Here is a 16,061-nt window from a genome sequence, read left to right on the forward strand (position 1 = left end):
TTTAAATTTACAAGAGCAACTTTATTTATAATTCTTAAATACAATACACTGCATTAATTCCCAATCATACAAGTTTAATTGAAGCAATTTTAGTACAAAATTTAACAAAACTAAGTCATGACATTGATTGCTTTAATAGGATGTTCACAATATTCAAATTACTTCCACTTGTAAAAATGTTCCCCGAAGTCATGACTTATTAAGACAGGTTTTTGTAATAAAAATCTCAGGAAAAAAAAAACACAATTGCACCAGATTCAAATGTCCTTTCTCCTGAAGTTATGAATTCACTGAAATCACAACAGTAAGTGAAGCACTAAATATTCACCAATTTTCAAGATTCTGTATTTAACCATCATTGTCAAACCATCTCAGATGGGATAAAAGAAGAACTCACAGCTTGTCTTCAACACATACCCATAAAATAATTAAACGAGTCAAGATTTCCTTGTTCCAATTGTCAACGGTACAATTATTTATTGTTTTTGACTTGTTTATACACGCACATGAACATCTACTTGTACGACTTGGATTGTTTTCAAGATCTTTTCAATAAGAAGTTTGTACACACATTGCCTGGTGTTAAGTTTCTCTTGCTATTGGTGAAAAAAAGAAGTTCAAGTGATTTATTTGCAATTTTAATTTGTTATATAGCCTATACTTAAAGATCTTCATCGTCATCTGGTAGAGCTGTTCCTTGGGCTTCCTGTAAATAAAATTATACAAATCAATACAACAATGTCAACGGATTAATCTTACTGGTTCTCTCGCATAATGCAATTGTCATTAGTTTTAGTTGACCCCCGATTCCCTAAACTGCTATATTATACATCCAAACTTAGGCAGCCTGTCTACAGCTAGCTCCGCTGTGAACAGGCCCTAACCTAATTAACCGACATTTTAATTCCTACCTCAAGGATTTTAGTCGAAAACACAGAGTATACTTTTAGAAAATTTTAGAAGTATTTATTTCTCTTCTGTTATATTGAATGAATGTTTATTTAGCTTTTATTTAGCCTTTGTGTCGAACTAATCAGAGCCAAATCACAAAATAGTCCTCTAATTATTCAATATGGCGGCGCCCATGAAAGATAATTTCACCGAGGCGGTTTTGTTTGCAGGACAAATTTAGGAGTATTTAACCTTGTTTTGAAAGATAAACAGATTGAAACACTAAAGACAGTTTACAATGGTAAAGACTGTATTGCAATATTACCCACTCGCACATATTATATATCGCTTTTACTGGAGTGGCAGAAGTTGGCATTTTGTCAACTTGACATTCGTGTTTACATAAAACATGTGCTTCGGTTTATTTTTATTCTGTTGTGTATACAAAGCAGTAGTCCAGTCGATAAGTCCTGCCCCAAAATGATCACGTGAGCGTTTTAAATGGACGGCATTTAGGGCAGTGATCTATTCTCGAAGTATGGCGTAGATGGATCGCTGCGTGCAGCATGGGAACGAGACTCATGGGGAGGTCCAAGCATAATGGTTTGGGGTGGAATCGGCCTGAACCAGAGACTGGGTCCTGTGGGGTTTCAAAATCTTGGTCCAGGGAGAGAATGCGGCATCACAGCAGTGCACTACATCGATAAGCTCTCAAGATCCCACGTCATCAAATCAACGTTTTCCAGCATGACAACGCCTGCGCCCACACCGCTAGAGGTACTCAGGACTTTCTATAGCAGAACATTGTCAACGATATGCACTGGCCATCCCTTAGTCCGGACTTAAACCCGATTGGACATCTTTGGGATGAAATTCAGTGGAGACTTAATGAAATCGTACCAAGACCAAACAAAGCCAATGGATTGAGCCAGGCTTTTCTGAAAATGTGGTTTCAGGTGCCAATGGCTTCCATCAATCGTCTGGTCCACTCCATGTACAGACGCTGCGCTGCTGTTATTGACACTTGCGGTGGACGCACCAGATACTAATGTATAGACTGTGTACAGACTCTAACCCTTCTCGTAATGTCTTGAAACTGTGATGAATTAATCACTAATGTGTCAACATACTGTTCACAAAAAATTGCTTTGATCCATTTAGTAAGTCATTTTCTAGAATGATTTGATTAAAGTGCCTCCCTGATTTTAAAATCGTACTGACGTTTTTTTTGCTGTTTAGTATATGTTTTGATGTTTAAACTCACTTTAAGTTCATCTTCATATTTTTTCATTTGAGCAGCATCCATGGCAACATCTGGGGGTTTCAAAGCTGGCATAGCTACAAAAACTAAATCTACATCACCAACCAGTTTCTTTGCCAACCACAAGAACGGCTTCTCAAAGTTATAGTTGCTCTTGGCACTAATATCATAGTACTGAAAATGTAAACAAAATTTGAATGTTATTTCTCTTTTACAAAAAGAGGAAACTGAATAGAATACCTTTATTATGTCATTAAAATGCATGTTATTTAAGGCCGTCGTTCGCACATCATATATTGAATTTCATAATAAAAATCGATTTGGAGGTTTCATGATTTTCTGTCACATACACTATCTAAGAACACATATCAGTCATTTTTTTCAAAAAATTCTTGTATATTTCCACAAAATTTGGTTCTGAATGATCTCTCTCCTTTCTATTTCACCCGATTTCCATAAAAATTATTGATATAAGTTTAAAAACAATAGGCACTTCACACGCGAAATACTCGGCTTCCGAATTGTAAACATCCGCCATGTTTGATACCGTTATAAAGCTTGGGACTTCCCGTATTGAAAGGAAATGACGTTTTTTTGGGGTACCTCGAAACCTTTCCCTCACATAGAGATAAAAATAGCATACCACCCTTTACCTGTCAGAACTGGTTTTGAATACCTAATAAGGTTATTTTTAGACCACGTTATATGATTGGTCAGTCAGGAAGGTCGGGTGTTGGTTTGTCCAATCAGAAACCAGCAACCCTCCAGGTCAGGCGATCACGCATGCGCATTAAGCCAATGCCATAGATATCCGTCCTCGTGGCTATCACTATATTATTGATCACTTTACGTGATTGTTTATCGATATTTCTACAGAATTTCATATAAAATGCCTTTGAAAAAATTTAGATCACTAAATAAGTTTGGTAGACGGCGTCAGAGAACATCTACAGTGTCACAAGGAAGGCCAAATGACACAGTTTCATTCATAAATAATAATATACTGAATGATGATGAAAATTCGTCTGCTAGTGCTACTGCTAGATCTACACCTAGTACCAGCACAGGTAGTAATACTATTAATAGTTCACGTGTAAATTTACACACGGCGACGAATTTAAATATAAATAATCAGGTTGATAATAACAATATTGTTATATCGCCTACTGCCAAAAAATTTAGTCACTTTGATTTTGATACCAGTTCATCTGTAGATGATGTTTCTACTAGTACTACTAGTAGTACTATAACTAGGTCTATGCCTGGTTCATTTGGATTCAGGATTCTAAGCACTGACTTCTTGCAGTCCTTAATTTCAAACTTATGCTGTCCTACATGTCACAGCAGTAATGTTGTTTTACATGAGGATAATTTTATTGGCCTTTCAAGCATATTTAATTTATATTGCAGTATTTGCGAGCAATCGCTGGGTCAAGTACCCACTTCCCCTTAAACTGAAAAGAAGGGTGCTCCTCTCGTCAACAGGAGAGCTGTTCTCGCCATGAAGGAGATGGGGCTTGGGAAGAGCTCTCTTGACACATTTGCCAAGTCATGGATTTTCCATCTTCTTTGGAGAAAGAAGCTTTTAGTAAGCATACTAAAGCCATAGGGGAAGCTAGCCTCTCCACCCTTGACCATCATCTTGAAGATGTGAAACAAAAAATACATCTTGCATATGGTCAATCTGATCCTTGTATAGCTCATGATAAAATTAAAAATATTGCTGTTTCAAGTGACGGCACGTGGCACAAAAGAGGTTTCAGTTCTCATTACGGAGTAGTGGCTATTGTTGATTTATTAACAAATTTAGTTATCGATTCTGAGGTTGTCAAATTTCTGCACATTATGTTCACAAAACAAAATGGACAGATCTTCCGAGGAATATGTAACTTGGTATACCGCTCACAGACCAGTCTGTCAAATAAATCATCATGGCTCCGCAAAGAGTATGGAAACTGCTGCCACCTTGAAAATGTTTCAAAGATCTATTGAGAAATTTGGTTTTAGATACACAACACTTTTAAATGATGGTGATAGCTCAGTTTTCAATATCCAGTCGAAAACGAGGACTGTATTAACCATGTTAGTAAACGAATGAGGAACAATTTGGAAAATATTGTCCAAAAAAATAAAGCCAAAGGTTGCCCAATTGATGGTAAGGGAAGACTTACTAAGGAAAGAGTAGTTGCCATGCAAAATTATTATGGTAGAGCCATAAAAGATCATGTACACGATTTGTCCGGTATGATAAATGTCACATGGTCAATATTTTTTCATTATCTCGATGATGGTAAGCCACATCACAATCACTGTCCAAAGGGCAGTGATTCGTGGTGTTGGTATAACCGTCAGATCGCAGATGGTATTGCAGTTCCTGTAAGAGGTGAGCATACAACACCACTTCCTTTATATGTACTGGAAGCCATCAAGCCAGTCTTTGAGCGGTTATGTTCACCTCAGCTTCTAAAGAGGTGTTTACGGGGTGGCACACAGATTAACAATGAATGTTTAAACTCTGTGATTTGGACAAGGGCCCCCAAACACAAGAACGCTTCACTAATATCTATTCAAAATGCTGTGGCTAGAGGAATTTTAGAATTCAATAAGGGGTCAACCACTATAATTGATATTATGGATAGGGCTTCGCTCAGTACTGGCCCTAATGCAAAACGTTTTTGCCAAAAAAAGGACAACCAGCGACTTAAAAAATCTGCTCATGAATCTTCTGAAAGATTCAAAAACATCAGAAAACAAAAAGAAAAAGAATCCTTGCGAAAATCAATTGAAAATAAAAAGAAAGAAGGCAAAACCTATGGAGCTGGCATGAGCTAAATTGTTACCTACATGTACAAACCAATTATAGACAATGAAAATGGGTCAAATTAATTCAAATATTGTATATTTATAAAAAATACTCATAGAAAATATAGGTAATAAAAGATAACTTATTAAAATAAATTATATGAATTGATTAAATTGGTGTTGGTTGTTCTAATAAAATACTTTAAACTTTGGTTGTCGATTTCTCAAAACGAGTTTTTTTCTACCATTAACAATTTTAGTCATGAAGTATCTCGGAAAGTTATGGTAATATTTTATTCAAATTTGGAACAGAGCTTCATATATGATTACTTTGTGCAATATAGTAACATTACCCCAATTTTTAAAAAAAATGGAATTTTCTACTGTCCACCCCCTTAACCATGTCATTTTTATATACAGCATCGATATGGGGGAGAATTTTGCTCACAGGTTTTTAAAATTAGGTGTCAACTCCATTGCTCGCTTTGTAAGAAAGTGTTTTTTCCCCCCAATTTGTAACCTTTTTTAAACTCAACGTCACATAGTCGGAAATGAAATGAAATGAAATGGGGTTTAACGTCCTGCCGTTCTGCTCCTATGCTGGGCTAATGAAGACAGACATAAGTCATACAGTGTGCTATGAGGGAAATTTTGCCCAGGCAGCGGCACTTATCGCCTACTCTTATATCGAATTCCAACTGAGCCAAGGGATCTTTTACGTGCATTCCAATGTATACACGGGACCTCGTTTTTTGTCTCATCCAACTTAGCCACGTGATCCCCATTCACCCAAAGGAACATCAACATCAAGTTTCAATAGAAATGAAATGAAATGAAATGGGGTTTAACGTCCTACTGTTCTGCTCCTAACCTGGGCTAATGAAGACGGGCATACGCCATACAGTGTGCTATGAGGGAAATTTTGCCCGGACAGCGGCACTACGGCCTACTCTTATATCGAATTCCAACTGCCGAGGGATCTTTTACGTGCACGCCAATGTGTACACGGGACCTCGGTTTTTCGTCCCATCCGAATGACTAGACAGCTTTCCTTGCCAGCTCCTCCGTCCTGCATCACTGACAAGGGAGAACCACGCCGGAAAATCTGGATGAACTTTCTCGGCCAATGCAGGGATCGAACACCCGACCTCCAGGCTAGCGAGCTAGCGTCTTACCCACTTAGCCACGTGATCCCCAAGTTTCAATAGTCTACCTCAATTCTTCAAAAGTTGGGACACAATATTATTTGACAACTTAAAACTTCTCAAGTTCTTACCTGCAGATTTTTTTTTCTGTGGAAAACAATGGCTTTAGCTTTCACCTTCCTATCCTTAATATCGACTTTATTACCGCATAATACAATAGGAATATTTTCACAAACACGAACCAAATCTCTGTGCCAGTTGGGAACATTTTTATATGTGATTCTGGACGTTACATCAAACATAATTACAGCACACTGTCCTAAAATTGATTAATTTTTTTAATGTTAGTTTACAGTACCAAATTCTTACATATATTTTCAGAAAACCTTATCAATCTATTTACCAGATAGGTTGCCAGACAACAAAACATACGCCCAAAGCAGCTCACCTGTGTCGTACTTTTGGTTTTGACCCCTCTGACTTTGTACCGTTGATTACAGATTAAACACCCATAAGTGTACAAATGTGTTGTTATTGATGTATTCCCATTTGAATATTGTTCACAATAAGAAGCAAAATAAGACATGTTTACAGGATCATTTTTTTATACGAAAAACTAAGTGATGCATTTTCCATGGCGCTCAGTATATATCAGGTCAAGGTCCATATTTTATTTTATTTCGACAAAGTACATCACATACCTTGAATATAATAACCATCTCTTAAGCCACCAAATTTCTCCTGTCCTGCTGTATCCCACACATTAAATCTGATGGGACCTCTATTTGTATGAAAAACCAATGGATGGACTTCAACTCCCAGTGTAGCTAAATAAAAGAAATAAAACTGAGTTTATTAACTTAACATCCCCAAGATTGCACTAATATTTTGTTAGGAAATAGATCAGACCATTTCAGCTATAATTCATTATTCTTGACAATTGAACAATTAAATAACCAAGATAGATCATACATACCAACATATTTCTTTTCAAATTCTCCAGTGACATGTCGTTTAACAAAAGTTGTTTTTCCAACACCTCCATCACCAACCAAAACAAGCTGAAATTACAATCACGTTAATTTAAGACATTAGCAGTAAGCTTAATTAATAAGTACCTTTAAAATAAAGGCACAGAACTAATTCAGACACCAATGTGGGTTCTGTTGTGTCAAATGCACACATCACAAAACAATAAACAGCTTGCTAGTGACTGTTTCGTGTGTTTGACAGAATGTCAAGCAGTGGACTTTGACCCCACCATTCCTCAACATGATACTTCTCATCTTGTATAGTATCTGATAGAGAAACGGTTTCAGATAAGTTATTTGCCCCAGAATTGGATAATCTCACTTGTGAACATGAACGTATAGACTCAAGACTAACAGTTTAATGAATTTAGAGGGCTGTTACTTTGTACACATTGGTTGGTGCACAGAAATAACTGCAAATAAATATTTTCATCACCCAAATTGCATGGACTTCGTCCACATTTCACGAACCGGAGGAGAATGTACATACCAGTAACAGAGTTGGACAACAAGCCGTTATGTGCAATAAATGCAAGTATTTTGCTCAGATTTACAAAAAGAAGGGAAGATGTGTTGCAGGGCAACGAAATATACACTGACCCACAGCAGCTAAATCGTCCGAGTGGTTGACAAGGGTGTCGTATATTTAATCCTGTGTAGGTAATTGGGGGCTTTTACAAGACAGTTCCATACAGATAAGATTATAATTTTTGTCGTTTTTAGGGTTCACAAGGATCTACAAACTGAAACAAGGGCCTCAACTCTGGAAGTAGTCTACAGAAATTGTTGAAATTTGACAGGCTTTTTCGTTTTACTAATTTAAATAATGCATATAATTTCATACAGATCGGATGATCACATACTGTGTATAAATATCAAGTCCATCAGATTAACTTTTCCTTCTAGAACGTCCACAAGATTTTCCAAAGTGATCAAGGGCCATAACTCTAGCAGTAATTATTGGAAATAGTTGGAAATCAATATCTATAGGTTTCTTGTTCGTCTCATGACCTTAAATACTGTGTATGAATCTAAAGTCAATCGAAATATTAACTTTAGCCTCTAGAGCATTCACAAGATATTTCAAAGTGAGCAAGGGCCATAAATCTGGCAGGAATTATCAGATATCGTTGAAAATCAATAGGCTTCTTCGTTTCATGACCTTAAACACTGTGTATAAATTTAAAGTCAATTGGATATTAACTTTAGCCTCTAGAGCGTCCACAAGATTTTTCAAAGTGATCAAGGGTCATAAGTCTGGCAGTAATTATCAGAAATCGCTGAAAATCAAAAGGCTTCTTCATCTCACTAATGTAAACAACACGCATGTACAGTGCACTCTGTCACATCCGACCTCTGATCACTCCGGCACTCTGTGAAATCTGACACCATTTTCATGTCCCGATTTATTTCCCGATTAAAACTCAATGGGCGTGAAGCCACAAAAGATTATAAAGAAATCACCTGTGAGATTAAAACTCGCTAGTACTGTGGGTCTTTGTTGATTACTTTGATAATTTTAATCTCTTGTACGACAGTTGTGACAAATACTCAAGAATATCCACGAATTTTCCCCCGAATTCACAGTCGTAAAAATATTCCTAGCACCTGTTGGAAACATTCGTGGCGCATGCCAATTGAACCTGAATAACCTATAAATTTGGTCAGCGACAAGTAGACCGCCAAACATTTCGAGTCCTGGGTAAATACATAATAAATAATAACGGCTAAACAAAACATGAACATAATTATTTTATATTTACCTTAAACGTTGGCGGTTCCGCTTCACATTGTTGTCCAAGAGCTGCCATTATATATTTCTTTTCTTTCAATTATTAGTGTTTTTTGTTATGTTCTGAAAAATACCAATGGTTCCAGTTGTAATGGGAAAAAAAACAAATTGTCATCCAGTAAGTTTGATTTGATAAGACCTTTTAAGAGCTCATTTCTGATCTATCCTGAGTGATCATAAGTTATACAAAAGAAATTCTGTCCAGACCAGACCCATAAATCAGTACAGCTCTTTATTCAGTGTTCTTAGGCCTTATTTCTTAGGCAGTGGATATTTAACCGTATACAACACTTTACTTTATTTACTATTTTGCCTTACTTTATTTACTATTTTGCCGTACGCTTCCGTTTAACATGCGCAGTTCTCCGATACCTGGACTTAGCAGTTTTCGCTTTGGCGTCTGACATTAACCCATAACCCAAACCCTAACACTAACCCAGGGCTGGCCACGAATAAATTGATGGCGAGCAGATAACTGCTCATGCAAATTTAGGTTTGGGCGAGCAAGACGAGCAATAAAAATTGCTCACGCAAAATGTTGTATGCATGAGCACATATTTTGTAACATTGTTTCAATTTAAAATCATAAGAAATTGCTATTCCTGGCTTTGCAGTAAATATGTGTGACCATCGCTTTCTGTTTTTGACAGTCATCCGACACTTCTTAAAAACCAATTTCCGTATGGATTTCTTCACCCCACGACATAAATGTGGATAGGGCAATCAGGTTTCCTTTGGCCATTATTACGCTTACATTGAAAATTAAACGACTGCACAATGGAATAAAAACCAAAGTTCTGATAAAATAAGAAATACCGAACAAATATTAGTTTGAAACGTGTTTATTTAGCGTGAATGCCAAATGCCGGATGTAAACATCCTTTACTTTAGACTCGATTATCACGCGTTTGTTACTGGTGTTCGTAGGAAAACCAGTCATGACATTCAGGTCTCAGGTGTATTTTTAGTAACACGAGTGGCAAGTAACTTCATTAGCCAATCAAATTTAAGGAGGAAATGCCGCGTGCAGCTGGGTGAATCTCAGTTTGACAGACAGATTTTAATATGACATTGTTGGGTTAGTTTCGGCAATAAACTTGTCAATATTTTGATTATTTTTACAGGTTTTTCTTAAAATTTTGCGTGAGCAACTGCTCGCGTCTCGTGGCAAGCCCTACTAACCCAAAACCTAACCCTAACCCAACAGTTCTATTCGGTCTTTGTCTAACATTGCTTCTTTTTCCGTTTCTTATAAAGGAACGAAATAGCCATACTTGAATTTCTATGGTAGAAACTGGAGAATTATTTTTAAAGAAAATAAGATAATAAATGTAAATTGTAGAAAAGCATTTAGAATATTATTCTATTTTGGTCGAGGGCGGATTTCTGCGGATTTTGGTTTTAATTTAAGTACTAAGACTGTCAGTGGTTTATGTTTTCCCCGTAAAATCGTGCTTCTGCGCCGAAACGATGTATGGTAAAATAGTGGAAGTAGATACTTTGCCATATACGGTTAAATATCCACTTCGTATTTCTTAATTCATAGACTTTAAATTTCTTCATTTGTTGTATTTTGACATTTGTACACAAAAATAATACTCGGGTTCCGCATATAAGGAAAAAAGCTTACCCAAATTTATTATGAAAAATTCAATTGAGAACTACTTTCGGTTTCCACAAGAAAAAGATAATCAAGTCAGAACTCAGAATCAGAAGTGATTTCATACTCATACTGGTCATGGTAGATCTTTATTATAATTTATAAATAGTAACTTAGTTTATTCTTGAACCAACCAGGAAAAGTCAGTCAATACTGGCCAGAGTCAGACTTTTCAGGAGAAAACCAATTTGGATTTCAACCAAATCCTCACACCCAATAAGTTTCATACTGATTCATCATAACTTTTATTATTTCTACTTATTTTAATTAGTAAGTAACAAAATAGTAATTCAACAATTAGACCCACAATCCTATAAATTTTTTGTTATCTTAATCTAGCCTACACACTACTAGTACTTACTACACAATAACTTGAATCTTGATTGATGAAATGAAATACTTTTATTTTTTACCTCGTCCTATCTATGAGTTAAAATAAATGTCCATTTTTATTATGTGGGTAGACAGATCAGCTTAACTAATTTAGAGTCTGAATGTTATTTTATTTGTAAAAGTAACATTATGATAGGCATACGCAGTCGAGGACTAGCCTAATTTATTACCGGAAGCACGGCACTGAATTATGAATAAGATGATTCAAGGGTCTTTTACCATACAAAACCAACACTAATCTGATCAATCGTAATAAAACAGTTATTTTTAAAATTAAATTCATGTACTAAGTACAATTATGAAATGTAGGATACACATTGTATAAGAATAAATGAAGTTCAATAAAATATAAACAAACCGAACGGGTCAACCAAATCATGTAGACAACGAGAAAATGTATCGCTTCGGACATTAAATGTAGTTCACTAGCTAAAATATGCATAAAATATTCAAAGTAGATTATTAATCTAATAGATTATACTATTTCTAATACAGAACAGGAAAAAAAGTCACGGATGACTCTAGATTTAAAATGCATTCACTCACCAACCTGCGTGTAACAAGTCAAAATGGCGCTAAAGGAAGACTTCAGTAGCTAGTCAGAGCAGTTCTAACCGGTTAAAAACATTTGGCGCGCAATTTAATATTAGAAATTGTTATTAGAGTTATTCCCCTTCTGAACGCAATATTGTTATTGTCATCATAGAAGGATCTATGTTGTCATCATTCTTGGGGGGGGGGGGGGGCTTTTTTTTTACCATATTTTACTCAAATCGAACTGCAGCTAATTTGACCCTACCAATTAGATAATACAAAAAAATCCTAGTTGGAATGGGTGCGCGTAGTTTTACCACATTTTGCTTGCATAATTCGAAATGCTGCTAATATATATAAATTAGAAGTGTTATTTTATAATAACATTTTGAATCTAATAATAATATATAATATATAAAATCAAATAAATCAATTCTATAATATGGTTATTTTTAGTTACCTTGGTTTCTATTGATCCCTCCCATCTTTACGTATCTTGAACAAACAAATGATAACAACTCTGCTACGAAGATTTTTTTTTCTCTTAACTGAAAATATTTCAATGTCGCCAATGGGACACTTTACGAGATACGGTCGAATCGCCACTATATTGTGGCTTAGGAAGGAATTTGCTTAGACTTACAAGGCTATAAGATATATATAGAGAGAAATGCGGTTTAACGGTCCCGGAGAAAACCCACAAGATTGGACAGGCGACCTTACTCCTTGTCACGTATACTATACATACGTAAAAGAACCCTTGGCAGATGGAATTGGATGTAACACATTGGGTCAATTCAAGTCCCGGGTTACACTTGTGTTAAGGTTGTGTTGTAGTGGTGTATAACTGGTGTTCTTTTCGGTGCCTCAACCTGAGACCCTCGATTTAGCACTAGGTTTACACCAGTGTCTAAACTAGGGTAATAACAGTGTTAACACCGGTGGAAAATTAAAAAAAAACACCTATAACACTAGTGTTGTCTTTAAATGTTACACTGTGTTTTTGTCTTCTGTAATTTGCATGAGCTGGCCAACTAAAAAAAAACAAAACAGCAGTTGCCAGGAAAGATACGCCCACCTTTTGCACGGGATCATGGATTGAGAACAAGCTAAAATTAAAAGACACATTTCGTTCAATCAGAGGTCATAATCCAGAAAGTTATGGTCTGAAATGCACAAATATCGACAGGGACTGAGAACGTTAGGACATAAACATATATTTTAAAGATAGGCTCCCAGAAAAGTATTTATCGGGTGGTTATTTCCAATAAAAGTATGGCAATTTTGGTATATATGTAAAGTAGAGATATCCAATCTTACTAGAAAAATACTGGACAAAAATGTCAGGGTTCCGCTAATCGACAGCCCGACGATTAGGAATATATGCACGCGTGACGTCAAAGAACCACTGAGCTGCATGTGCGACACGCAATAGCGCCATACATGTGGGAGGGGTTCATTGTCAAATTTGACACTTCAAGGAAGGGTTGATGAAAACTGTCCCTTGCTGGTTTATCCTATCCGACGTGTTTGCTTTCCTATCGGTTCTTGCATAAGATTTACTGTTTAGTGTATCTTTGCTTTAGTGTGTTACGTTTAATTTGATCAGGAGACGTGTTCGTCGACGTCAACGTCAAACGATAACACTGCAAGGATTGGCCGTTGCACTGAAAGATGAGCGGGTCAGATTGCCCCAAATCGTGATTGGACGGTTGATTAGGAGCATGCCACGACGAATTGCTGAATGGCTCAGGATTGGTGGAGCAATTACTCATTATTAGGACAAAAATCAAAAACGTCCATTTTCACTTTTGACAGTGGATCTCTTTGCGAGTGAAATGGGGCCGTCAGATAAGCCGCCCATATGAACTATTTATGTTCATGTGTAGGCAATTGGCCTGTTATTAACATACACTGGTTACCTCTAATAAAAACAGCAGTGCATTTCCGCAGTTTTGTATTGTTTCTGAATATCCCCTACTTTTTTGAAGAGTATAATATATATTGTTAATCTGATCTAGCATTAAATAAAATAAATTGAAAGTAGTCTATTTTTTAGTAATTAGGTTATTATTTGATAGCGACATATTTCTTTGCACAAACGAAAGAGGGCTTTATCTCTTCTAAATCATGTAATCATGAATGTGCCAGTAAAATAGCTAATACTCGAATATTCAAAAGAGCGATAGACAAATACTTTCCGGTGAAGCATTTTATACGATAACTGGTATATCGACGTATTTTGACTTTTAAATACCCCATCCCCTCACTAAATAGATTTCAGAAGATCCAAATTATAACTGCTTTAACAAGGTACGTAAATATGAATATGTCAGAAAATATTTTACAATTTTGAAAATGTATTGGGACCCTTTTAATGGTATGCATCCCGATATCTTGTATTTTGTGTTATGGCCCGTATTTTGACGTTAAATACCCCCACCCCCTCCTCATTTAATACATGTTAGTGCTATTTCAATTTTGTTCTTTTTTCAAGGTATGTAATTACAAATGTGCAAGAAAATAATTTACATTTTGTAGCAAACAATAAACATACTTTCAGCTTAAACATGCATTATGCAAGAGCAAAATCTGTTTATTATAAGTCTTTCTTTAGGCCTGAAATGTTATCTAAATTATCGATTAGACATTAATTAACTTAGCCTTCGATGTTGGCTGGATTAGATTCCTATATGCCGCTAACGGCCATTAATAATTAAATTTTAAAAAGTGGATAATCGAGACTATGCTGTTTATATTAATGATTTTAGTAATGATGACCGAGACTATGCAAAAATGCCACCCGCTTCTTTCTCGGCTGATAGTGGATCAATTTGACTGAAATTTTCAGCAAATTACCTTTACACTATCTAGTTTTTAACTAATGTATCTTTAATTATCCCTCCCCTCCCCTCACTTAATAAAGTTTAGTATCGTGGAACTTTGATCTCTTTTCAAGGTATATAAATATAAATGTGCCAGAGAATAACTTGAAAAGTTGTACGCTATTAAACTCTTTTTATTGATTGGGAGGGAGTGGGTGGGGTCTTAATGTCAAAATACGGGTCATACTACGACATTCCAGATATCACACATAATACCACTGAAAAGAAGTGTCGTTTACCTTTTCAGAAATGTAAATTATATTCTGGCACATTTAAATTTACATAGCTTGGAAAAGATATTACAGTTGAATGACGCTAAATACTATTAAGTTAGTGGGGTGAGGTGGGGTGTGTGTGTGTGTGTTGGGGGATTATTTAAAGATTAAACTACGGGTTATCGTGTAATGCATGAGCGGAAGGTATTTATTTATTTATCCCTCTTTCAATATATTACTTATTCCCTGGCACATTCATAATTGCATGATTTAGAAGAGATTAAACACTCTTTCGACTGAGAAAAGAAATATGTCGCTATCAGACAAAACCTAATTTCTGAAAATGCTTGCTCCATTCCCCATTATTGTATGGTGACTTATTGTATGCCAGGTTGATTTCCGCTCATTTCGTCATAATATTCCGGTTCGATGGATTTCGAGAAATGTTTTTGGAGAAATGTTTTGTAAGATTTCTATTTGGAGATTTGTATTTAGAAATTTGTTGTTCCAGATTTGATTTTCGTTGTATTTCTCTGATGAAATGTAAATGAGTCTAATTTTTGATTTTCTAAAATAAATTTTATCTTTATATTAAAATAGCCTACAATTAAAATACATTTTACAAATAATCTAATATGTCAAATGTCTGATTTGTAAAACAAATGTTAATTTTAAGATAATGTTAATTTTAGTGTACAAATGTCGAAATACCACAACAAATGAAGAAATGAAATTTAAGGAATATGAATTAAGAACTAAGAATTAAGAATACCCAATAAAGAGCTGTTTGGTCTTCCATATTATTGTATGGCGTATGCCCATCTTTAACAGAGGCGGATCCAAGGGGGGCGCGAGGGGTGCACCCCCCTCTCATTTTCGACAGTGCCCTTTTTTACTAGTGTTCGGCACGAATATTCGAATATTCGCTCGTCGAATATAATATTCGAATAGCAATTACCATATTCGAATATTTTCGAATATCTATTATTTATTCTATTTGCTCTCAAATATTATTAATAAATGCGACTTCCCTTGCCACATTTACATTCAAAGCTTACTTAGATTACCTAACCACAGCTTGTAAGGGTGCTACCCCTACATAGATCTACCGTCTTCAGAGACAGTTATTCTGTAAGTGGCATGTTACCTACTTTGGTTAGCCAGTTAGTTCCGCGGTGGAGTTGGCTGTCTTGACCATAGAGGTGTATATATTGACAATATATACACCTCCATGGTCTTGACGAATATCACATCAAGGCTAATTTTTGGAACCACATGAAGTTGAAACATGGCTACGTTGCTCCAGATACTTCCTCTGCACGGGACGTGGGATCAGGCAAGATTCAGCCAATTAAAAAGTTCTTACACAAAGTTCTTCAGGCAACAGCAAGTAAGATTCAGCGCAGCAAAAAACATCACTGAGAAACTGATCAAGTTTGTAGCCAAGCATTA

The 16,061-nt window shown here is 35.9% G+C and overlaps 1 protein-coding gene across 2 annotated transcripts; it reads right to left on the minus strand.

Annotated features, from left to right (window-relative positions):
- On the minus strand, nucleotides 1–11,632 carry LOC126823449 (GTP-binding nuclear protein Ran). 2 transcript variants are annotated; one of them, XM_050552313.2, is made up of 7 exons: nucleotides 11,522–11,632; nucleotides 8,894–8,985; nucleotides 7,076–7,160; nucleotides 6,801–6,926; nucleotides 6,231–6,418; nucleotides 2,156–2,326; nucleotides 1–706 (listed from the first exon to the last, which is right to left on the minus strand). In XM_050552313.2, the coding sequence occupies exons 2-7, from the start codon at nucleotides 8,939–8,941 to the stop codon at nucleotides 662–664; spliced, it is 663 nt and encodes a 220-aa protein (XP_050408270.1). In that variant the 5' UTR covers nucleotides 8,942–8,985; nucleotides 11,522–11,632; the 3' UTR covers nucleotides 1–661. The 2 variants fall into 2 exon arrangements, with proteins under 2 accessions (XP_050408270.1, XP_050408271.1); XM_050552314.2 differs by having other exon boundaries at nucleotides 11,526–11,609.
- Nucleotides 11,633–16,061: the final 4,429 nt, after the last annotated feature.

The sequence above is a fragment of the Patella vulgata genome, chromosome 6 (genome assembly GCF_932274485.2).
Source record: "Patella vulgata chromosome 6, xgPatVulg1.2, whole genome shotgun sequence".
NCBI classification, from domain to species: Eukaryota; Metazoa; Mollusca; class Gastropoda; family Patellidae; genus Patella; species Patella vulgata.